Below are 24,671 nucleotides of genomic sequence, written 5' to 3' on the forward strand. Positions count from 1 at the left end.
ACCCAATTTGTGCGGATCGATGCTCATGATGTCAATCACTGGATTGTCTGGTCCAGACTCGATTATTAACAGACCACAGTCATATAGCTAGACTATTGCTGAGGGCAGCGTTAAACAACAAACAAAACACAACATACATATGCTGTACACATAACACACACATGACATACACATCACATGCTTGTCATGGTGTATATTCAATGTGTGTATATGATATATATATTCATATCTCCTCTTTCCTCCCACTTGAAGCTGACACACAATTACATTACTGGAATACTGTTCAAAGTGGCGTTAAACCCAACTCACTCACTCACTCACTCACTGATATTTCCTCTGATATTACTGTTTGTCAGAAAGGGAAATATGTATTTGATACCCCTTGTACTTCGATTTGATACTCTATATTACAATCAGCTGTTTCTTATCGAGGTAGCTCTTTTGAAGATTTCTGTACATGTTATGTGTTTCATGTCCTTGAGATGATTTGATAATATCATGGAAAAAGAATCAATACTGAATTGTTAAATTTGGTGAATAAAACCCTGAAATGAGAGAAGAATAGCCTTGACTTTTTTGTTATTTGCAGGTTTTGACCAGTCAAACCAGCCAATGGCTGCAAGGTTGATAGGTGGAGAATTGCATGATGGGAGAAGGCAAAACCAGGGGATAAATAGTGTTGACATTTGTGCTGATTTGGCGGCAGCTGGGTTCTCCTTTGCTCCTAGTACTTACACACAGGACTTCAGTGGTCAGGGCTCGGGGACAAGGAAGCCCTTTCCCTGCGTGGAGTGTGGCAAAGCTTTCGCAGATCTCGGAGCTCTGAAGAACCATAAGGATGCAAATCACGAGGGTCGAACTCACTCGTGCGTTTGTGGGAAGGAATATAAGTACAGGACTGGACTGAGAACTCACAAGAAAACGTGTCTGTTGAGCTCACAACTATCACATGAGTAGTACTGACATGCCGTGAGTTATGACGTTTGATGGCTCATATGCAACATGATTTTTGTGTCAAAAAGAAAATTACTTTAACCATGCGTTTCCTTGGTGCTGATATCTGTAATCTGTAGATTAGATGCATGCGTCAAAGGACAAATGCGTGGCCTAGTTGTTGCTTGGTGAACGGAACGGAAGGTCAGGGGTTCAATACCTGGCCGTGTCATACTAAAAGACACTTGTTGCTACTCTGCTTTGCACGATGTTAAAACCTCATTTCACCTCAACTCTGGCTCCGAGTGAAATTTTGGAACATCAAACAAGATCATGCCAACAGTGGCAGTAAATATTACCGAAGCTTAGAAAGTGAAGCATCTTTGGTCTGACCGGTCAGGAAACTCCATTGCTGGCGCCAGGAAGCAGCTAGTACCGTTATAACTTTTTAAATAAGATCGTTGAGAAAATATCAAAAGGCTGACCCTTTCAAACCATGCTTTGCTCCGTGCAGTCTTTGTAACAAAAACCAACTTTCACGGATTTTACAGTTCAAGTCAATAATAATAGCGCTTACTTGTATATATTTTACTCTGAATGAGAGGTATGATGAGATGAACTATGAGAAAGATTGGGCCAGTTCAAACACTTTCCATGGTGTGTTGTGATGCTCCACAACTTTTGTTGTGCTAAGTTTGATAACATTTGTGCATTGGTACCATGAAATCTGTGGGTTTTCTTTCTGACAATTACTTTGAATCGGATGTAAACATTTTGGCAATTAAGTTCTTTGAGGGTGTGTGTCACAAAACTTAAGGAAAAGGTAAGTCAAACAGATCAATTTTCCTTTGTGACTGGAATCAACTCTGGGAAAAATCTTTAACTGGGAGATAATAATTAGGAAAGGCGTGTCCTGGGATGGGTTAAAAAATCAAGGATCCAAGCAGTCTCTCTTCAATATAAGATTTGAAATAATTATAAAATATTCCCCGTTTGTCATTTAACACATATTTGCATCAGTCATGTATCGCTAACATTTGTGAAATTGTCAAGACACACCGCACCCCCCCCCCAAAAAAAAGGAAAGAAAAATATGAATAGCCAAGGTGACTCACTCGGTCCTTTGTATCCAACATCTGTGAAATTGTCAAGGCCAAATAAGAAAAGAATATGTAGCCAAGGTAACTCACTCATTCTAAAACTTGCAGCATATAGATCAGCATAATTAAAATATTATTCAGGACAAGAGTCATAATTGTAGAAAAAATGCTATCTTATTTTATTATTTTCAGATTATGGTGGGTCAAAACTAAATTTTGCTGAACTTGCCTTGCAAATACCAGAAGAGAAGGATGGTAGGCCATCAGCAGCATATGACCCTGCAGAAGGTGTTAGGACAGGAATTAGTCACTTGTTATGGCCAGGTGACCATCCCCGGAGTCTGTATGTGTGTGAGGAGTGTGGCAAGAGTTTCACTGATCCCGGCACCAAGAAGGCCCACAGGGAGGCCATCCATGACAAAGTAACCTACCTGTGTCCGTGTGGGAAGATGTACAAATACCGCCGGGGCTTCCGCCAACACAGACATCTCTGTCAAATAGCTCAGCAAGCAGAGCCTTTAAAGCTCTTTGGGGACACTATTCAACACAACTAGTGCTGTGGGGGGCACGGGTGGCCCAGTCGTCCAAGGTGTTGTGGAGTTGTGTCCCTTGGGACCACCAGGATCTGTTGGTTTGAGGGTCTAATCTGACCACTCCTTGGTTGTCCGCAATGTATCCATGCTTCAGTTTAGCAGAGTGGTAGACATCTGTAACATAAAATCCTTGTGATGGAAGACGTGATGTAACAAAAATACTGTTCACGGACAGCAAACTTATCTCCATCTCACTATTTTTGGACTTTGGGACAGAAATAAACAACTGTCACATGGTTTGCTCCCACACTTGTTAGTGGAAGCAGTATGTTTCAATGCAGCTTATATGTTATGATCATTTATTATCTTCTTGAAGCATGTTAAACAGCTCACAGTGAGAATACTTCCAGGTGCATATATATAGTAATATCAGCAACAAGACGCTTGCCATGATCATATGGAATCTCTGTTGAAAGTCCGTTTTACGATCTGACTATAGATATATCTTTCCAGTGAGAGTAAATAAACCTTTCATCAACATTTGCATAGTAACTTACTGAAATAATCACCATCGACCCTTAGAGAATTAGGGGGGCACGGGTGGCCCAGTCGTCTAAGGCGCCGTGATTCGCTGTGCAGAGTTGCGTGCCTTGGGCATGCCAGAAACCTATGATTGATTGTGGGTTCGAATCCTGGTTTCACCCCAATTATGTTTCTAGGTTTGTCAGCACCCTGCAATGCTCGTGGGTTTCACCGAAGTGGTAAACGTCTGAGACCTGTATCACTTCGGGCTTTCCTCCCACATTAAGCTGACACGCAGCGATATAACTGTAATATTGTTAAAAGCGGTGTTAAACCCAACTCACTCACTCAGAGAACTAGCCAAGTGTGTTGCATTGTAAAATGTGCTGGGAATAAGCATTGTGTTATGTGAGCCTCTGGTAAGAAAAACATTTGTTTTTCCTACTATATGAAGTGAGGTGAAATTGGGCATGACGTCACCTTCAAGATTTTCGTACTTATATAGGGATGACCTAATATATGAAATTCACGATATGAAAATTTCAGTTTCTTTATCATGTCACATTCTTAAAATAATCAGTGTTTAAGACAGATTTACTAAAGTACCTAATGAATACAATGAATACCATTTCCTTGTCATAAATATGCTGGACCCATTCGTCAGTGAAGCTTGGCTTTGAGTCCAGTTTGAATGACACGAAATATTGTCATACGATCAAAGTATTGATAGCTATTGGTTACAGGCACTCCGACAAGGGAAGTAACGATAGCACAAATACTCGACTCATGTAGTGACACAATGTGAATCACCTAGTAGCACTTCTATTGCTTCGTCCAAGTACGGGGCGGTCGGGAAGCCTGGTTGTAAAAGCTTTAGCTCGTCTCACCGAAGACCCGGTCCAATGTGTGAAGCCAATCTCTGGTGTCCCCCGCTGTGATATTGCTGGAATATTGCTACTCACTCACTCACTCACTCACTCACTCACTCACTCACTCACTCACTCACTCCTTGGTCTGGTGGATAGACAGGGTGGAAGAGTGGAAGGCTGGTGGTTCGATCCTACCAAAGATGTTATTTTGTTGTTTCCCTGCCAGGAGATAAAGACTGGTCGGCTTGGAGTCAGTTCAGGATGTGAGCAGAGTATCTCAAGAAAACATCAAGAACATCCAGCTCGAAATAAGTTCTGATTCATAGTAAAATCCTGTATTTGAAATGCGTCAAGGTATTGAGACTTTGAATTTAGATCCATACCGAACTCTCTTTAACAAGAGTCATCTTGATAGGTTATTGAGTTCTATGTCATGAGTGACAGAAATTCAGTGGTGTGCTAGTGATACGGGAGCTGGAGATGGTGACGTCATTGCCGCAGTGAAGCTTTGGTGGCAATAGGAGGTGGATGTGTACATTAGGGAATGGAGATATGATATTACCTGGACAAACCAGGAGGTGAGTGAGTATGGTTTTACGGCGCTTTTAGCAATATTCCAGCAATATCACGGCAGTCGACACCAGAAATGGGCTTCACACATTGTACCCATTTCGGGAATCAAACCCGGGTTTTGGGCGTGACGAGCGAACGCTTTAACCACTAGGCTACCTGACCGCCCCGACAAACCAGGAAGACCAATCCCATCCTTGTGTTTCACCGAGTAATAAAACCCTGGTTTGTCGATTACCAATTGTCAGTAAAACTAACAGATGCCTGAAATCAGTAAAACATTCATAACAGGTTTTCTGTTTTCAGTTTGTAAACAATTGACAACCATTTCATTATGAATCAGTATTAATCGAATCAGTGATACTTGCAGTTAAGTGAGCAAGTTTTATTGAATAGGATGATAATCCCATATGAACACCCAGAGGTACTTGGGTTACAGTTATATTTCGTATTATTTTTGTACATGGAGTAAATCTCTGTCGAGATCTTTTACATCTAAGTGCCTTGCAGTCTGTGTAGATTATTCTTAGAGCCTCGTTTATCAAGGGAGACAGATTTTGTTTCCTTACATGTTTTGCTGAAATATGGCTGAAACATATGATAAGGCATAATGAGGGTTTAACTATTATGTTTGACAAGATTTGTATTTCAATTTGTGTAAGTTGTCGCAAGTTATGATTTTTTCTGGAAACATGGCTGCTGTTGGGTAATTTCTCTTATTGTTTTATTCAGTTATGATTCACAAATAAATTTGGAAAATAAATAACTTTTTAGTTTGTTTTTACTTCAGCAGCATCTGCAGCAACAGTGTTCTACTAATTGTTAGTGATGGAAGAGTTCTGGGGCCACTTGCACAAAGCGATCTTAGTGCTAAGACTATCGTAAGCCTATGTTAAAGTATGGGAGTTACGATCATCTTAGCGCTAAGATCACTTTGTGCATGTGGGCCCTGTACATTTGTCAGAGATATTATGGTTTATATTGAAAGTGGTCAATTTTTTTGCAATTCAAAATTCTCTTATAGTTTCCTTCCAATTTATTTTCAGGAAACAGACAATTCAGACTGCAACTTTCTGACCATAAACCCCATGTCTGGCCAGTTGAACAACAAGATGGCAACTCTGACCAATCTGGCGCATTATCTCCCTTTGATAAGTATAGTTCCTGGGCAGATAACTCTATGCCTCCTGGGCATCTTGGGAGGACTATGTGGCCATGCTCACAGTGTGATAAAGTATTTGCCACGGAAGGCTCAAGAAAGAGACACAAAATAGCCCTGCATGACCGAGTGACTTACTCCTGTGTTTGTGGGAAGAGCTTTTCTTTCCAGTGTTCTCTGCAAAGACATACAAAGATATGTAAAGCCTGGAGATCCACAGCATTAGAACAGCAGTGAAGACAGTTTATTGACAGTGGTAATTCATACATTGAGATTAATTTACTATTTCCTACAGACACTGAAACGAAATATCTAATATGTCCCAAACAGTCTTATAGCACTAGTCTATAGTCCAGTTTTCAGTTTCTGAAAAGTCACGCCCAAGACCCGGGTTCGATTACCAACATGGGTGCAATGTGTGAAGCCCATTGCTAAAAGTGCCGTAGAACCATACTCACTCACTCACTCACTCACTCACTCACTCACTCACTCACTCACTCAGTTTCTGAAAATGAAAAACATGGGATCCTTTCTATTATCTATCGAAAGAAAATTTAAAAAATTAAATATTTAAATATTTTCATTTCAGTGACTAAATGTTAGCCTAAAGATAATGATACCTTTAGCTGTAGCCCGTCAGTACAACATAAAAGACATCATCAAGATATGAACAAATATTTTGAAACTTATATCCAGTTATACTTATATCAAATTTTCTTACCCCGGTGTGGATATCATAATTTCATTTCAGACAGATTGAACTGTCTCCCGTAGGTTGTAAGTTCAACATTCTATAAATGAAAACTAGTCATCTGTGAAAAGCTTCAAGAGTGACTCACCTCAAAAATTATATTGACCTGTGTGGCAGAACAAGACTTAAAAATGAGTAAAGCTTGTACATATTTAGAAGTCTTGTAGTAAGTGCCAGGACTGAATCAATCAGATTTGTGCAATAATGGAATATTGACACTATGTGACTACACTCATACCAATCCTTGAGTTAATGGATAAGTTTTGTTTTGTTTGTTTGTTATTTAATACCGCACTCGGCAATATTCCAGCTATATGACGGCGGTCTGTAAATAATCGAGTCTGGACCAGACAATCCAGTGATTCATATCATGAGCATCGATCCGCGCAAATTGGGATACGATGACATGCATCAACCAAATCAGCGAGTCTGAGCCTGAGCCTTTAGTTGCCTCTTATGACAACCATAGTCGCCTTTTACTGTAAGCATGGATAGCTAAAGACCTATTCTACCTCAGATCTGTACAGGTTTATGGATAAGTCAGAAGCTGACAATATTTTATTCACAGAAACAGACTCTGCTTTTTTCTCTTCAATATGGAAAGGGTTTTGTTGCACTTATTTTTAGTAAACTACGGTTATAACAAACTCAAAGGACCACTTATTGTAGTTCATTATTACCATAGTTTGTTATTAGCATGTGTACATTGTATATATATCCAACAAATGGATAGGACCAAACAATACGTTTGTTATACCCGTCAGTTCTTTGTAAGCATATTCGTTATAAACTTAGCTTACTGTATTTGCATTTGTTACTCAGAAGTGTTTTGTGCAAGAGGGTAAGTCCCCTTGACATGTCCTTGTCACATGAATCTTCAGGCCTGGAAGGGGTCGGTTGGGTAGCCTGGTGGTTAAAGCGTTTGCTCGTCACACCAAAGACCGGGTTCGATTCCCGACATGGGTACAATGTGTGGAGCCCATTTCTGGTGTCCCCTGCCGTGATATTGCTGGAAAATTGCTAAAAGCAGCGTAAAACCATACTCACTCACTCAGGCCTGGAAGCTTCTTGGTAGCCCTTAGTGATGACAATTTTACTCGGAGGCTTGTGTGAACTTTCTTGTCTTGTTTCTGGTGCTCCTCAGGCTTGAGGGGCAGTCGGGAAGCCTTGTGGTTAAAGCGTTCGCTCGTCATGCCTAAGACCCGGGTTCGATTCCCATCATGGGTACATTGTGTGAAGCCCATTTCTGGTGTCCCCCGCCGCGATATTGCTGGAATATTGCTAAAAGCGGCATAAACCCATTCCACTCACTCACTCACTCTTAGACTTGAAGGTAAATGCTTTTGATTAATCGTGTGTAAGAATGACTGTTCATTGTCATGGCCTGGTTTTCATCATGTTCCTGAAGTGCTCATGTGCTCAGCTTTGTCCTTCTTCTATTGATGCTGTTCCAAATTTTGTAATTCTAATTCTAAACACTTTTCAGTTAAAATTATTTTGATTCCACCTTCTGTTCCTTGCAGGTTACAGTATGGCCAAAAGCACTGAAGTTAAGAGGCCACCACTTGGTATCACCTTGAATATAGACTATCCTCAAATTGCCAGTAATCATATCAGCAGGCAGAGGAAATGTATTAATACAGGGATATTGGGCTCGCAGAACACCGAGGGTATTGATAGGCCTGAAGTCATAAAGTCTGAAGCACTAGCGTTTGAAACCATGGATTTGAATCATCTTTATGATGTAACAGATCAGAGGTCAGGGAGGTCTGGCTCAGATTTGCCCGTACAGGGTATGGATTGTCTGGAGGGTTCTTCTCAGGACAAGTCGGTGGTGTATCCATGTGAAGAATGCGGCAAGGTCTTCACTGCTCCCCACTGGAGGAAGAGGCACAAGGAAGCCAACCACGACAAGAAGACCTACACTTGTCAGTGTGGTCGGGAATATATGTACCGCTGTTCACTTCTTAGGCACCATCGGACGTGTAGTTTGTGGAACTCGGCTGGACATTCATAACCAGACTTTGTTGGGTTGACAAGAAGATGCTTGCCGTAAAAGGCGAAAATGCTTGTTGCAAGAGGCGACTAACAGGATCGGGTCGTCAGACTCGCTGACTTGGTTGAGGCATGTCATTGATCCCAATTGTGTGGATTGATGCTCATGATGTCGATCACTTGTCTGGTCCAGACTCGATTATTTACAGACTGCCGTCATATAGCTGGAATATTGCTGAGTGCGGCGTAAAACAACAAACCAAACCAAAAGACAAGAAGACCTACACTTGTCAGTATGTTTGTTTGTTTGTTTGTTTGTTGTTTAATGCCGCACTCAGCAATATTTCAGCTATATGCCGGCGGTCCATGCAATTGGGATACTATGACCTGCATCAACCAAGTCAGCGAACCTGACCAACTGATCCTGTTAGTTGTCTCTTGTGCTTTTATGGCAAGCATGGATTGTTGAAGACCTGTTCTACCCCGGATCTTCACGGGTCTTGTCAGTATGTACCCCAGTTCACTGTTGACATTCGTAACCTGTCTGGAGCAAGGTTGACACATACACTTGTCTGGTCATGCTTCATGGCACAATCTGTGATGACATCATGTACTTCATGAAGAGTGAATGGTACCTGATAATCAGCTTGTCATGTGTGTCCATTCTATAGGCAGAGTCCAGGAGTTGAAGTATGCAGGGCAGGGTCCTGTTCAAGGATCATCGTAGGGATGAGTTAATCTTAACTCTCACACAAGAATTACGATGATCACACATACCAATGAGATTGCTTTGTGACAGAGGAGGGGCTGTCGGGTAGCCTAGTGGTTGAAGAGTTTGCTCGTCACGCCGAAGACCTGGGTTCGATTCCCGACATTGGTACAATGTGTGAAGCCCATTTCTGGTGTCCACTGCTGTGATATTGCTGGAATATTGCTAAAAGCGGCGTACAACCATACTCACTCACTCATTGTGACAGAGGACCATTTTATTTGTTGTTTAACATGCTATATTTGGCCAAGATATAGGACGTAAAACATGGTTCAAAATCATATTTTGATTGACTTGAGGTCTTACAATTCTCTTTTAGTTCAAAATATGTTGGAGAAGCACTTAAGAAAATGTGTTGTATCAGCCTACTTGATTGTTTGTTGTTTTTCTTCACAAAACTAAATTATGAATCAAAATGATTTGTCTGTTTATTGTTTGAAAAGGGACGATCACAAACACAAGGAAAGGGTGTTTTTGAGATAAGGAGTTTGTTACCACTGTAGTTTGTCTTGAGTTTGGATTGAGATTGAACAAAGTGAGAATTCAGGCACATGTGTAGGAACATGTTGGCACTTCAACGATTTCATCAAGATGGCTGCCAAACTGTTTTGTATTTGTTGTTTAACGCCACACAGCAATATTCCAACTGTATGACGGCAGTCTGTAAATAATCAAGCCTGGACCAGACAATCCAATGACTGATACCATGAGCATCGATCCACAATATTGGGATATGATGACATGCATCAACCAAGTCATCCAGCCTGACCACCCAATCCCATTAGTGGCCTCTTACAGCGAGCATGGGTTGCTGAAGAGCTATTATGACCCGGATCTTCATGGGTTGGCTGCCAAAATGTATTTGCCGACGAACCGTTTTAAGCACCTCTGTCTAAGGCCAATGTCACCTTTGGGGTAATTGTGAAAAGTTTGCATGTGATATGCAAGATTATTGACATTGATCGTTAAAAAATGGAGTTCTTCCACGGGTGAATTTGTTTGCACATGCCATGAGAAGGTCGAAGTTCAAGGTTACAAGGTTACAAAAACTCAAATGTTTTGTGGTTAGCTATGGTCTAGATCTGGAAGTAATGTTTGCGGTGTATGCTGGTATGTTTTTGTTCAGGAGGCCTGGAAATCATGATGAAGGGCCTGCTCGTTTTGCACGGGCTTTCAAACAGTCAGTCAAATAGGATTTGGTACTATGAATAGCAGGGATAAGGCTTGCCACGTTTCTTTTCGGAGTCCATATTAAACACATCCATTTCATTTTCACCACCAGACATGTTTCTTTTTCTCTTCATACATTAAGAAAGCTTACTGGCATCTTGTAATCGGCATCGGCAAGCCTCGGAGTTTTGCCACTTTTATCAACTCGTGTTGATATATTTCATATCAAAAGACACTCGGGTGATATTCTCTATATCACTCAACGTCAAGGTTATATGGCTGTGGGTGGTTTGTACATTAAGCCATTGTTCAACCAGAGAGTTGGTCTGGTAGCCTAGTGATTAAAGCGTTCACTTGTCTCGCCGAAGACCCGGGTTCAATTCCCACAATGGGTACATTGTGTGAAGCCCATTTCTGGTTTCCCCACTGCTGTGATATTGCTGGAATATTGCTAAAAAAGTGGAATAAAACCATACTCACTCAATCAGGGATTAACTTGAGATAAATGGTCTTTAGTGGTTTCAGGACATTTCTACCAATCTGTTCTGTTTCTTGAAAGGACATTCTCCTTCTATCCTTTCTCTTATTCTTTTAGTACTAAATATCAGCATGTTTTATTGGATCAAATATCGACCAATTTAAAATCCATTACCGTATTTAACGTAATAAGCGCCCAGGGCGCTCTCAAAATTAGAAATAGAATATTATTTTGGTGAAAACAACAGAGTTGAAAGATAATTTACGACAGATATATTTTTTCCAGAATTTAATTGCCCATAATTGAGGGTGCATATTACACACGAGTGCGTATTATATACGAATAAATAGGTCTTGTGTACATTGATCAATCGGAAGGGGTGCTAATTAGGATTGTTCACTAGCCAATATATTTGCAAATATCGCCGTGGGGGCTTATTACGTCGAATACGGTATGCTGAAAAATTGGTACAAGATCCAATAATGTATGTCCCTTCAAAGACTACCAGTGTAGATTCATATGTTTTTAATAAACTCAACATTGTATGGTTTGAACAGGCTGTTTCAAAAGTACTGTTTCACTTTATATTTTCATATGAAATAACATGAGTAACAAATTCTGTAAACAGTTTATCAGCTATATCAATCTGACTGTTCACCCATAGAGACTTCTTTTCCTGGAATATTTATTGTTTCAATTGCCAAAGTTATTCTGTAACTTTTTAGGAAAATACCAACATGTTGATATGAATTTGAGTACCAGATACGTTCGTGATCTTTTAGCAGTGTGAGGGGGCACGGGTGGCCCAGTCGTCTGTCGCTGTCCTGAGTTGCGTCCTTTGGACACGTCAGAAAAATATGATTGTGGGTTCAAATCCCGGTTCGCCCCAATTATGTTTCTAGGTTTGTCAGCACCCTGCGAGTGCTTGTGGGTTTCACCGAAGTGGTAAACGTCTGAGACCTGCATCACTTCAGGCTTTCCTCCCACATTAAGCTGACATGCCATGATATAATTGGAATACTGTTAAAAGCGGTGTTAAACCCAACTAACTCACTCACTCACTAGCAGTGCGAATGATATGTCCTCTTATTTATGAAAAGCGAGGGAATCCCCATTGGCGTACAAGTTTTCAGGAGAAATAAACTCTTCGTGTAACAAACAAATTTCAGCAGTCCCTGGAGTGCGCTATAAACATGTTTTACTGTACATGGATATGCAACAATTACTTTCATGCACACATTTTTCTAATTCTGACGCATGTATAGACTTTTCTTTATAAAATCTTTGTTTCCAGAATTTTACTGTCTGTAAATATTTTCAACCCTCTGGGTCACAAACTCCCATGGTTGGGCAAAGCATGATTTTGGTTAAAGGTATTTCTTCATGCCATTAATTCATGTTGTAGCTGTCTTTGGGAGCGGTATAGTTATGGTGTAGCTACAGTCTTTGTCATCTCGACATTTTTGTTGCTTTTCAGACCTAGAACAGTTCGTCACTTGGCCTGGAAGGAAGCATCTACACTCCAGAGGTGGCAGCTTATTCCGACGCGCAGGACATGTAGATTATGGCCTGGCTAGATACTTTGCGGCTGAGAACGTAAATGAAACAGACAGTTCCGATAAGCCAGCCATTTATCGATGTGAGCTTTGCGGCAAGATCTTCAGTGATGCCTATTGTAGATCCAGACACATGAAGGCCAAGCATGAGAACGTGACATATGCCTGTGCGTGTGGGAAGGTCTACAAATATCAGTGTTCCCTACGTCATCATGAAAAGATTTGCCCATCAGCAAGTAAAGTGTTGAAGGAGAGTTCTTGATGGTTGTGACGCAGGTTGGGAGCTGAAAGAAATGACTGACTTCTCGGACCTTAAGGAAGATAAGCAATTGAAATGTCTTCGTGGTAGGACATGTCATTGATGTCTTCGGAGCCATTGCTCCATGGTGTGGTGCCCAGTTCCAGTGAAGGTCCTCACATAATGATTGTTGTTATACAGAGACAACTCCCTGGGTTGCATCCCTGTGTCAGGTTATCAATAACTGTTAGACTCATATACATCATAAGATGTGTGTTAACAGACAGCCAAAGTGGGTGTTGAATGACATTAGGCAAACTTGCCAGGATTGCCAATTGACTGGACTCTTGTTGTCCTGTTTTACATCTTAATGAATTTCTACAAGAATTAGGACTGGATATTGTGAATATCCAAAGAGATGCATGTGTTGTTGACATTTCCAGATGTTTAAGAAGATATCAAATAAGCTCTGAATGAATTGTGAAATAACTCTTAGTACTTGTCACATTTAGTCAAGGTATTCTTAATAATATGAGATTGCAGTGGCTGGTCTTGGCTATGCAAAATTGTGTCGACTTTTTTTCTGTAACAGGAAGAATATGTTCCTTGATTTGCATCATGATACAGCAGGCTTCTGTTTTGTATTAGCTTTTTAGAATGATCAAATAAAAGATAAGAACCTAACACTGGTTGCAGTTATTTTTAGTATAGGTCATTAACCCAGCTGAAAGAGTAAATTCTATCTTTGTCTGTGCGTGAGCACTCATGCATATTCTAGTTTCTTTAGTAAGGCACTTATTTTGGCAGTCCTGCCTGGAAAAGGTCTTAAATGGTCTTAAAAAGTCTTAAAAGGTCTTAAAAGTTCTTAAAAGTTCTTAAAAGGTACTTATTTTGGCAGTCCTGCCTGGAAAAAGTCTTAAATGGTCTAAAAAAGGTCTTATATACCATGAGCGTTTATGCTACTGATGATTGCAGTCATCAATTGGGAAGGCAAACCATGATGTCTGCATGACTACCATCAGGATACCCTACCAACCATATTTACTTTGAAATGAATTAAAGGACCATATGCCTTAATGTTTTGACCAGTGCATGATGAATATCAATGGGCTTTGTCAGTTGTGCCAAAAAAGCATCCTTTGAGTTTGTAGAAAAGTAATGTTCTTGGTGCTCGTTGCATACATCATATCCACCCTTGCTTTGAAGGCTGCTCAACTATTTCGCATAAATTGAGCAAAACACATAAACAGGAACACAACAATCTTGACCTTGACCTTGACCTTTTGTTGCTTTCAGGTAAAGGAAGACCTGAAGGTCATGGTCACAACTCTGTTGAAGGTCCTGACAAGGCGGGACTGTACTTAAGCAGAATACTTGAACAGTCTTCAGCATTAAACTTAAGCTTCAATCCATTGTTGTATAGATTTGGTGACAGTCACTCTCAGTCAGATAAAGCAGTTTTCCCATGCAATGAATGTGGCAAAGTATTTAAGCGTGCTCATTCCAGGAAGCAACACAAGGAAGCCATTCACGATAAGGTCACATATGTGTGTGTCTGTGGGAAAGTGTACACGTTTCCTCAAGCTCTGCTGAGACATCAGAAATGCTGTAGTGTGTATGTAGCTTCCGTTAGGTCAACTGTGTGAAGACAATGCAACAGGTCAAGAGTGTGTGATGGTAACTGAAAGCTGAATGTTCAGGCACATGTGTCAAAAGCAGAGATGTGGGACGGTTCAGCACCTATCAGGTGAACTGTGTCAAGAGAATAAAGCAGAACAAGATTGTGGCGGCACGTGGTCCTGTGCACAGTGCACAGGTAAACAAATGGGTAAAAAACCATGTGCACAGATCACTAATCAGGTGAAGTTAAGCAATGTCGGTCTCGGAGAGTACCGTAGATGGATGGGTGACCACGTTCAGCAGCTTGACTCCTGAGAGTTTCTAGGGCTTCGGTCCTGCCCCACACTAGAGCACATGTACCACATGTGGTGTCTCCTTAGGCAAGTGACTTTGTTCGAAATGTGCCTCTGTTCACCCAGCAGTGAGTGGGTACCCGGTAGGATGAGATGGCTGGTAACCTTCTAGCGCCTCACAGGTAGCTTGGGTTGTATACTCCCCAGGGAGCTGAGAATGAAAATCGAGTGCTCACTGATCCATTGACTGGGGTAATAATGTAAGCGCCATGAGCACACGAGCTGTTATGAAGTTTGGCGCCATACAAGTGGACTCATTATTATTATAATTGTAACTGAAAGGTGAGGGACATCATGTACAGGCACATGTGTCATTCCAGAGATGAGAAGGTTCAGCACCGGTCAGGTCAACTGTGCTTGGAAAATATAGTTAGACTTTTGTTTGCAATAGAAAGGTAATGTCAACCTTATGGGCACATGTGTCCAAGAGAAGCAACATTGTAGATGTGACCAGTGGTGTAACCTACAGTTCATCTTCCAGACCTGGAACCTTTGTCCAGAGGTTTTGATCAAACCAGAGGTTGGTTGGTTGGTTGGTTGGTTGGTTTGTTTGTTGCTTAACGCCGCACTCAGCAATATTCCAGCTATATGACGGCAGTCTGTAAATAATCGAGTCTGGACCAGACAATCCAGTGATTAATATCATGAGCATCGATCCACACAACTGGGATCAATGACATGCCTCAACCAAGTCAGCGAGCCTGACCACCCGATCCCGTAAGTCGCCTTTTACGACAAGCATAGTCACCTTTTACGGCAAGTAAAATTCTACCACGGAATCTTCACGGGTTTAAACCAGAGGAAAAGTTGTTGTGTTCTGTTCTTCGCCTCCTGTCAGTGCCAACTTGTAGCTTGTCTTGAAGTGCGCGAAACAAAGAACTCGAAGTAATTCTGAAGCGACCCGTGAAGATCTGGGGTAGAATAGGTCTTCAGCAACCCATGCTTGCCGAAAAAGGCGACTATGCTTTGTCGTTAGAGGCGACTAACGGGATCGGGTGGTCAGACTCACTGACTTGGTTGATGCATGTCATCGTATCCCAATTGTGTGGATCGATGTTCATGATGTCAATCACTGGATTGTCTGATCCAGACTCTTATTATTTTACAGACCGCCGTCATATAGATGGAATATTGCTGAGTGCGGCATTAAACAACAAGCAAACAAACAAACATAATTCTGAAGCACGGTCTGGGACTTTCAACATTATTTCTTTAGGGACAGATAATCTGTAGTTCTGAGTAGGTTTTTATTTATCTTACCCATACTCTTATTTTCTGAGGAAAGTATCACAATAAGTGATGTTTATGCATATCATGATTAAAATGTAATATGTTGCATAGCTCAATGGTTGGAGAGACAAAAGCAACACAGCAATATATATCAGTACAGAGATTTACTTTCATCTTATTTAAAACATCTTTGTTCAATAACAAGAATGTGCCAGATCAGCACTTCATGATCGGGTGGTCAGACTCGCTGACTTGGTTGATGCATGTCATCGATCCCATTTGTGTGGATCAATGCTCATGATGTCAATCACTGGATGGTCTGGTCCAGACTGGATTATATACAGATGGGATCGGGTTGTCAGGCTCGTTGACTTGGTTGATGCATGTCATTGATCCCAATTGTGTGGATCAATGCTCATGATGTCAATCACTGGATGGTCTGGTCCAGACTCGATTATATACAGACCGCTGTCATATAGCTGGAATATTGCTAAGTGTGGCGTTAAACAACAAACCAACCAACCAAGCAACCAACCAAACTTGACTCAATGTGGACCGAAGCTTGTATAGCCAAGGTCACATTACAAGGATTAAATAAACATGGCTACAAATATATAATGACATAGTTGCAATGTTTGTTCAGGATGGCTGACAACAAAGGTATAAAGTAAGCTCATGGCGGTCGGGTAGCCTAGTGGTTAAAGCGTTCGCTCGTCACGCCGAAGACCCTGGTTCGATTCCCGACATGGGTACAATGTGTGAAGCCCATTTCTGGTGTCCCCCGCCGTGTTATTGCTAGAATATTGCTAAAAGCAGCGTAAAACCATACTCACTCACTCACTCATGTAGGGAGCTCATGTTGGCATCTGTATTAATGATTGCAATTACATGTATGAGATTGAAGAGTAATTTACATTTAAGAGGGTAAATTAACCTTTTATAATAAGTGTTGTGTTGGAAAATGGTTGTTGGGATTTGGATACAATGATGAAAGCATCAATATGGGGTATTGGGAGACATCAGCTTCACCAACCTGTTCTTATAATGACATCACATGAAACTGTCAGGTATGACACCATCTTCAATTGATTCTCAGCACATCCTGGTGCAAAGGGCCACATTCCAAACTATAAAAACGATGAACCAGTAAGAAGCAGAATTAACATATTCAGTGAAAAGTACTGAAAATAATTTCACTTTTCACCATACAACTATGGGTAGTGTTGCTCAGGTAAGGTTTTGATCACAATTCTTGAGAAATGCTTAACCTTTCCTACCCATGATGAAAGGCATACCTATGTGATCCTATTGGCATGCTGCTTGGCTGTACAGTCACAGAGGAGCTACGCATAGCTTATGTTCGACTGTCGGGCTCCACTGAAAATGTACCCTTGTTACAGGCAACTGATGGAGATTGGATGGTCACACTAGCTGTTGGATATAAGGACTTACTGGTGGAGATTGGATGGTCACAATAGCTGTTGAATATTAGGCGATACTGATGGAGATTGGATGGTCATAATAGCTGTTGAATATTAGGAGATACTGATGGAGATTGGATGGTCACAAAAGCTGTTGAATATTAGGAGATACTGATGGAGATTGGATGGTCACAAAAGCTGTTGAATATTAGGAGATACTGATGGAGATTGGATGGTCACAATAGCTGTTGAATATTAGAAGATACTGATGGAGATTGGATGGTCACAAAAGCTGTTGAATATTAGGAGATACTGATGGAGATTTGATGGTCATAATAGCTGTTGAATATTAGGAGTAACTGATGGAGATTGGATGGTCACAAAAGCTGTTGAATATTAGGAGATACTGATGGAGATTGGATGGTCACAAAAGCTGTTGAATATTAGGATATACTGATGGAGATTGGATGGTCATAATAGCTGTTGAATATTAGGAGTAACTGATGGAGATTGGATGGTCACAAAAGCTGTTGAATATTAGGAGATACTGATGGAGATTGGATGGTCACAAAAGCTGTTGAATATTAGGAGAAACTGATGGAGATTGGATGGTCATAATAGCTGTTGAATATTAGGAGTAACTGATGGAGATTGGATAGTCACACTAGCTGTTGAATATAAGAAGTTACTGGTGGAGATTGGATGGTCACAATAGGTGTTGAATATTAGGAGATACTGATGGAGTTTGGATGGTCACAATAGCTGTTGAATATTAGGAGATACTGATTGAGATTGGATGGTCATAATAGCTGTTGAATATGAGGAGTAACTGATGGAGATTGGATGGTCACAATGGTTGATGAATATAAGGAGTTACTGATGGAGATTGGATGGTCACACTAGCTGTTGAATATAAGGAGTAACACATGGGGATTGGGTGGTCACAATAGCTGTTGAATATAAGGAGTAACACATGGGGATTGGATGGTCACAATAGCTGTTGAATATGAGGAGTAACACATGGGGATTGGATGGTCACAATGGTTGATGGATATGAGGAGTAACATATAAGGATTGGATGGTCACAATGGTTGATGGATATGAGGAGTTACTGATGGAGATTGGATGGTCACAATGGTTGATGGATATGAGGAGTAACATATGGGGATAGGTACTTGATGAGTGACCTCCAGGGATGTGTCATATCTCAACTATCGTTGCTTACATTATTTTACATTATTGACCCCTGAGTTGTCTTGTTTAGAAAGATTCATTTTACAAAGGACAGAGATAATACAGTCATGTGACATGATATTCATTCATGTTTATGGAAGATAGTGTCTGACAAATGTTCTTCCATGTGAACACCTTTAATACTTGTGTTCATCAAGGATCAATTTGACTCAACAGAATCACTATTTTGTTGCTTTCAGGCTATCGAGGTGATTCATCAGGTTTCGTCACATCTTTAGCAGGACCACTTGTTCCAAGCAAATCTTCAGGATCAGGAAATATTTGGCAATCTTTTGGAGATACTGGGTTTCCTTTGATATTTGATATTGGGAGCAAAGGAACCAGACTGAAATCTGCTGGTGCTAAGGGTCAGTTCTCCTGTGATGTTTGTGGGAAAATGTTCACGGAAGCTCGTGGAGTTAAAAGACACCGAGAGGCAAACCATGAAAACTTCACCTACCCCTGTGTTTGTGGGAGAATGTATAAATACTTGGGTGCTCTGCAGAGACATCAGAAGGCTTGTAGTCTGTTTCAACCAAATACTACCTGACGGTTACAGTTCACCTACCCCTGTGTTTGTGGGAGAATGTATAAATACTTGGGTGCTCTGCAGAGACATCAGAAGGCTTGTAGTCTGTTTCAACCAAATACTGCCTGACAGTTACAGTTTAACTACCCCTGTGTTTGTGGGAGAATGTATAAATACTTGGGTGTTCTGCAGAGACACCAGAAGGCTTGTAGTCTGTAAAGTCTGGCAACTCATTCCGAGGTGAAACTGCCTGTCATCTTTGTTGCATCATTTTATGTGGACATATGTTAATTTAATAACCAGTGCTGTGCTATGAATAGCAACTGTTAAATGAGGTGCCATTGTCATATGTTATTATTTTATTTGAACAGTGTTTGTAGATCTCTTCGGAAGTATAAGAATTTCCACTTGCCAAAACTACTTGATAGGTCATAGAGTTGTATCTTTTATTGTTTATAGAAAATATTTTACTCATAATACCAGTCTCTGGTTTGTCAAGTCTAGGTCGAGACTTGATTATGTACAGGCCACTGTTGTGAAGCTGAAATATCGCTGAGTGCAATGTTGAACAACAAACAAACTAGACTTTTGTAAGAGATGGAATGTTTTTTGGTTACTGTTTCAGAACATACAATCTGACAGCTAATTCTTTTGTGGACACCCAACATTCTAGATACTTTGTCTGTCCCAGAGTGAAGAAATAGGGATGATTAACTTTCCTGAAAACTACCTTTACACATTTATAGGTTAAATTTATGGCTGATAAAAACTATCATTTGACCAGTTGATTTTTGGTCCTGAATGTCACCTGTCAACAATGCCAATCAGTGCATGTTATAACTCTTCAATAAGGCAACAATCCGTGAAAATTCCGGGGAGGAATAGGTCTTCAGCAACCCATGCTTGCCGTAAAGGTGACTATGCTTGTCGTAAAAGGGGACTAACAGGATTGTGTGGTCAGGCTCGCTGACTTGGTTGATGCATGTCATTGATCCCAATTGCGCGGATCGATGCTCATGATATTTATCACTGGATTGTCTGGTCCAGACTTGATTATTTACAGACCGCTGTCATATAGCTGGAATATTGCTGAGTGCGGCGTTAAACAACAAACAAAACAAAAGTCAATAAGGCAACAATAATTCTTCATTAGCTCGGGTATTCAAAAGTGGTAGAATCTATTCTTTACTAGATATTGGCTTGAGTCTATTATCTTTGCTGACGCTATTTGCAACAATGTGTTTGGTAGTCTTGAGACTTACAGATCTGTTTGTTGTGTAACACTGCACTCAGAAGAATTATACCTAGGTCATAGTGGCCTGTAAATAATCAAGTCAGTCCCAGCCAATCCAGTGATTGATCTTATGATGTCCAATGCCGTTGGGTACAATAGAACACAAACATGTCACTTAGCCCGACCACCCATACAATCTCACCTTAGGAATAGCAGAAGTGTCGTTGAAATCCAAAAGTTATCATTGATACAACAGCTCCTAAGGTGCCACTTACAGATAATATACACTGTGTCCTGTGTTACAATATTTATCATGACTCTCGTGTATAAGGAGTAATTCCAGGTATCCCTTGATGGAATGGATACTTGGAATCAATCTTGTAAGTCTGACATATACATGAAGCTCTCTGATGTCCTACATACAGATGACATATATCATGACTCTTGTGTATAAGGAGTAACTCCAGGTATCCCTTGATGGAATGGATACTTGGAATCAATCTTGTAAGTCTGACATATACATGAAGCTCTCTGATGTCCTACATACAGATGACATATATCATGACTCTTGTGTATAAGGAGTAATTCCAGGTATCCCTTGATGGAATGGATACTTGGAATCAATCTTGTAAGTCTGACATATACATGAAGCTCTCTGATGTCCTACATACAGATGACATATATCATGACTCGTGTATAAGGAGTAATTCCAGGTATCCCTTGATGGAATGGATACTTGGAATCAATCTTGTAAGTCTGACATATACATGAAGCTCTCTGATGTCCTACATACAGATGACATATATCATGACTCGTGTATAAGGAGTAATTCCAGGTATCCCTTGATGGAATGGTTACTTGGAATCAATCTTGTAAGCCTGACATATACATGAAGCTCTCTGATGCCCTACATACAGATACTGCTTGACTACATTTTTAAAATGGTTTAAATCCAATAAGTGGCACTGATGGTAAATGCATCTTTGAGCAAGCCTTGCCAGAGAAATAGACCGAACTGAAATTTACCTGAACTTTTTCCTACTTTCAGGTTATGGAAGTTCAGGGGATTTCAGTCAGTCTCAGGCAGGCATTGCAATGGACAGACAGTTTATGGAGTTAAGCAGAGGACCTTCAGTTCACCATCCTCAAGAACCGCCTGGTATTATTGCCATGCTTCTCAATCCCAGCTCGAACTCTGTTGTCCATGAATACACTGCCCCAGTTGCTTCTGGAGAAAGACCTGAAGGAGTGAAGTGTCCGGAGTGTCACAAGATGTTCACTGCCCAGAGCTCCATGATGGACCACAAGGAGGCTGTGCATGACAATGTGGCCAATGTCTGTGTCTGTGGCAAGAGCTACAAGTACAAGCCTGGACTGAGAAGGCATAAAGTCACTTGTCCATTTGTCCAAAGTCAGATACATGGGTGATGTATACAGGATGACCATTTTCCAGAGACTTGAGAGTCATGGGTACCTTATTTGTTCAGATGAAAAGTTTTCAGATAGTGTCACCTTTGTATGTGGAGGACAATATCGAGAAGGACAGCAACTGATGCCCTAGAATAACTATTTTTCACGTTGTGTTCAACATGGTTATCATGTCACATGTTGCAGACTTTATTTACATGTGTTTACACTGAAATGGACCTCTCCCTTATATCCAGCGTGGAGAAAGTAGGTTTACTGAAGTAATGGCTCCAGAAAATCAGTACTATCGAATCAGTTGTAATTTCACTTCATTTGTGCTTCAATTCAAAAAGATTGGTTGAATATGCATCGATCAAGGGGAGAACTGCTTTAGAAATGGGACATTAAGACAAACACACCTTGCCCAAAGACAGACAGATTCGTGGGATGGCTCTTAATTTGAACACTTTGAGTTGCAAACAGAACTTACACATGATAACTTTGATGTAGTTGAGAATACTACATTATTTACAAGCATTATACTTTTTGTATCTTTGAACTTTGGCATCCTGGAAATGTCATGCGATGAGCTGTTGTACAGTGGGACGTTTCATCTTTTTAGAAAGGCCAACACCTTTTGTCACTACATTACAGATTACAGTCTGTTTGGCAGGCACAACTTATGCATGATAGCTTTTATGTTGTAGAAGAGTACCATTACATTTGGAAAACAGTCTGACATTAATGACTTGTTCTTCCTGGAGACGGGGGGCAGTCGGGTAGCCTAGTGGTTAAAGCGTTCGCTCGTCACGCCGAAGACCCGGGTTCGATTCCCCACATGGGTACAATGTTTGAAGCCCATTTTCTGGTGTCCCCCGCCATGATATTGCTGAAATACTGCTAAAAGCGGCGTAAAACCATACTCACTCACATTGTCATAATGAGAACAGTACTCTGCATAATAATGTTAAGCACATAAGCAAAGCGGCGTAAAACCATACTCACTCACTCACTCACTCCTGGAGACGGATACAACACTGGCCTATTGGTAAGCCAAAGTAAATCAGTTCTCAACACGGTTTGTTTAGCCAATGACCATGCACCACATAGCTGTTTCTGTGCATGTACATATCCAGCTGGACGTTGGTTGCTAGAGTTGATGATGCCAGTGGCTCTTTAATGAAACAAGAACAAACTTTTCCTGTTTGCAGGTCACCCGAGTTCAGTCAGTGTTGGTCAGTCTGCCAGAAGGGGGGAGTCCATAGCAAGACAGGCTTACTTTGGTAGTCTACAGTCCGACCTAGGAGTTGGACATTCACCTTTCCATGACTTCCATAAGATGATAAGTCAAGCTTCCCGTGCTCAGTCGGGATTAGGGGATAGAAGTGGACCTTCTCTACACCCTGCTATAAACTGCCCAATATGCTTGAAGATGTTTACCACAAAGAGAGCCATGCTGGTTCACAAGGCAGCAGTGCATGACAAGCAGACATATTACTGTGTCTGTGGTAAACAGTATAGGTACGGTCCGGGACTGCTCAGACATCATCAAACCTGTGAATTGTGGAAACAGATGTCGTCCAGCGAGGCCGGTCACAACGTGCCATTGGAATGATATCTCGATTCATGACATTCTTTTTGTGCTATGTGTTTTGTCCTGATATCATCAAAAGAATTGAGGAAAGAAGGGTTTGTAAAAAATTTCCTGGGATGATTCATGAATATATATAATGACATCTAACTACTGGGCCATTTGTGAACATATGTGTTTCTGAGTTTTGTGTTTAGAACAGGGTTGGTTTTCATGAAAGCTTTGATTTTGATCACACCATTCAGAACAGTGCTATTGTTAACACTTATTTTATCATATCGATTATTCTTGTAAGGTAATTACGTTGAAAAGCGTCAGTGTTACAATAGACAGTTGCCGGTACAAAATCCAGACAAGGTCTTTGATGGGTAGCAGGGTTCATAGCACAAATATATCCATATCCCTCAGACTGTTCTTATCTCTGTTCAAAATAGATGTGTTAGTGACACAAGTAGAGGTGCAACCAGTGAAGATCTGGGTTACAACAGGTCTTCAGCAACCCATGCGTGCCTTAAAAGGAGACTATGCTTGTCGTAAGAGGAGACTATCGCGTGGTCAGGCTCGCTGACTTGGTTCATGTATGTCATCGTTTCCCAATTGCATGGATTGATGCTCATGATATCAATCACTGGATTGTTTGGTCCAGACTCGATTATTTACAGACTGCTGTCATATATGTGTTAAACAACAAACAAAGAGGTGCCAGGGTCCACTGATTTCCTTCTATGTCGGGAACTGTCCAAAAGTTTGATTTCTGATAAAAAACCATTATTTCTTTAGTTTCCTAGATTTATTCCACCCCCACCCCAAACCTAATTATGAAATCATTGATGTTTGCCAAAAGATTCTTTAAGAAAGTAGTACCATTACCATTGCATATATTTTATTAACACATAGCACAACAGAAGTTATTACCATTGCATATATTTTATTAACACATAGCACAACAGAAGTTGTGGACCAACACAAACACACCAAGAAAGGTTGGTTGGTTGGTTGGTTTGCTGTTTAACGCCGCACTCAGCAATATTCCAGCTATATGATGGCATTCTGCAAATAATCGAGTCTGGACCAGACAATCCAGTGATTGATATCATGAGCATCGATCCACGCAATTGGGATCAATGACATGCATCAACCCCGTCAGCCAGTCTGACCACCTGATCCCGTTAGTCGCCTCTTACGACAAGCATAGTCACAAGCATGGGTTGCTGAAGACCTATTCCACCCCGGATCATTCACGTGTACACCAAGAAAGGCTTTTGGTTTGTTTTTTCTTATAATTCCAATTCACCTTGTTTAATCTATGTATATTGATCAGTAGTGGGAGTCCTTATATCTGTTGCATAGGTCATCGTGATTTTTTACTTCTTGGTACAAGTATCGATCACAGTCGCACACTAGGTAAAA

The 24,671-nt window shown here is 40.8% G+C and overlaps 1 protein-coding gene across 17 annotated transcripts in view; it reads left to right on the plus strand.

Annotated features, from left to right (window-relative positions):
• The window catches only part of LOC124130918 (transcription factor IIIA-like), a 97,527-nt gene that overhangs the window by 56,929 nt on the left and 15,927 nt on the right, over nucleotides 1-24,671 (plus strand). Inside the window, exons 2-4 of one of the 17 annotated variants that reach the window (XR_007219611.1) lie at nucleotides 18,701-19,269; nucleotides 21,312-21,937; nucleotides 22,882-24,318. The exons of 4 other annotated variants lie outside the window; for them this stretch is intronic. Coding sequence is in view for 10 of the 13 variants with exons in the window: in XM_048390799.1 (XP_048246756.1) it covers nucleotides 7,961-8,454 (494 nt within the window). In the remaining 3 variants the exon portion in view is untranslated. 12 more of the 17 variants (XR_007219610.1, XM_048390811.1, XM_048390810.1 and 9 more) reach the window with 12 other exon arrangements.

This window comes from Haliotis rufescens, unplaced genomic scaffold, assembly GCF_023055435.1.
Source record: "Haliotis rufescens isolate VD_foot unplaced genomic scaffold, xgHalRufe1.0.p SCAF_9, whole genome shotgun sequence".
Lineage (NCBI taxonomy): Eukaryota > Metazoa > Mollusca > Gastropoda > Lepetellida > Haliotidae > Haliotis > Haliotis rufescens.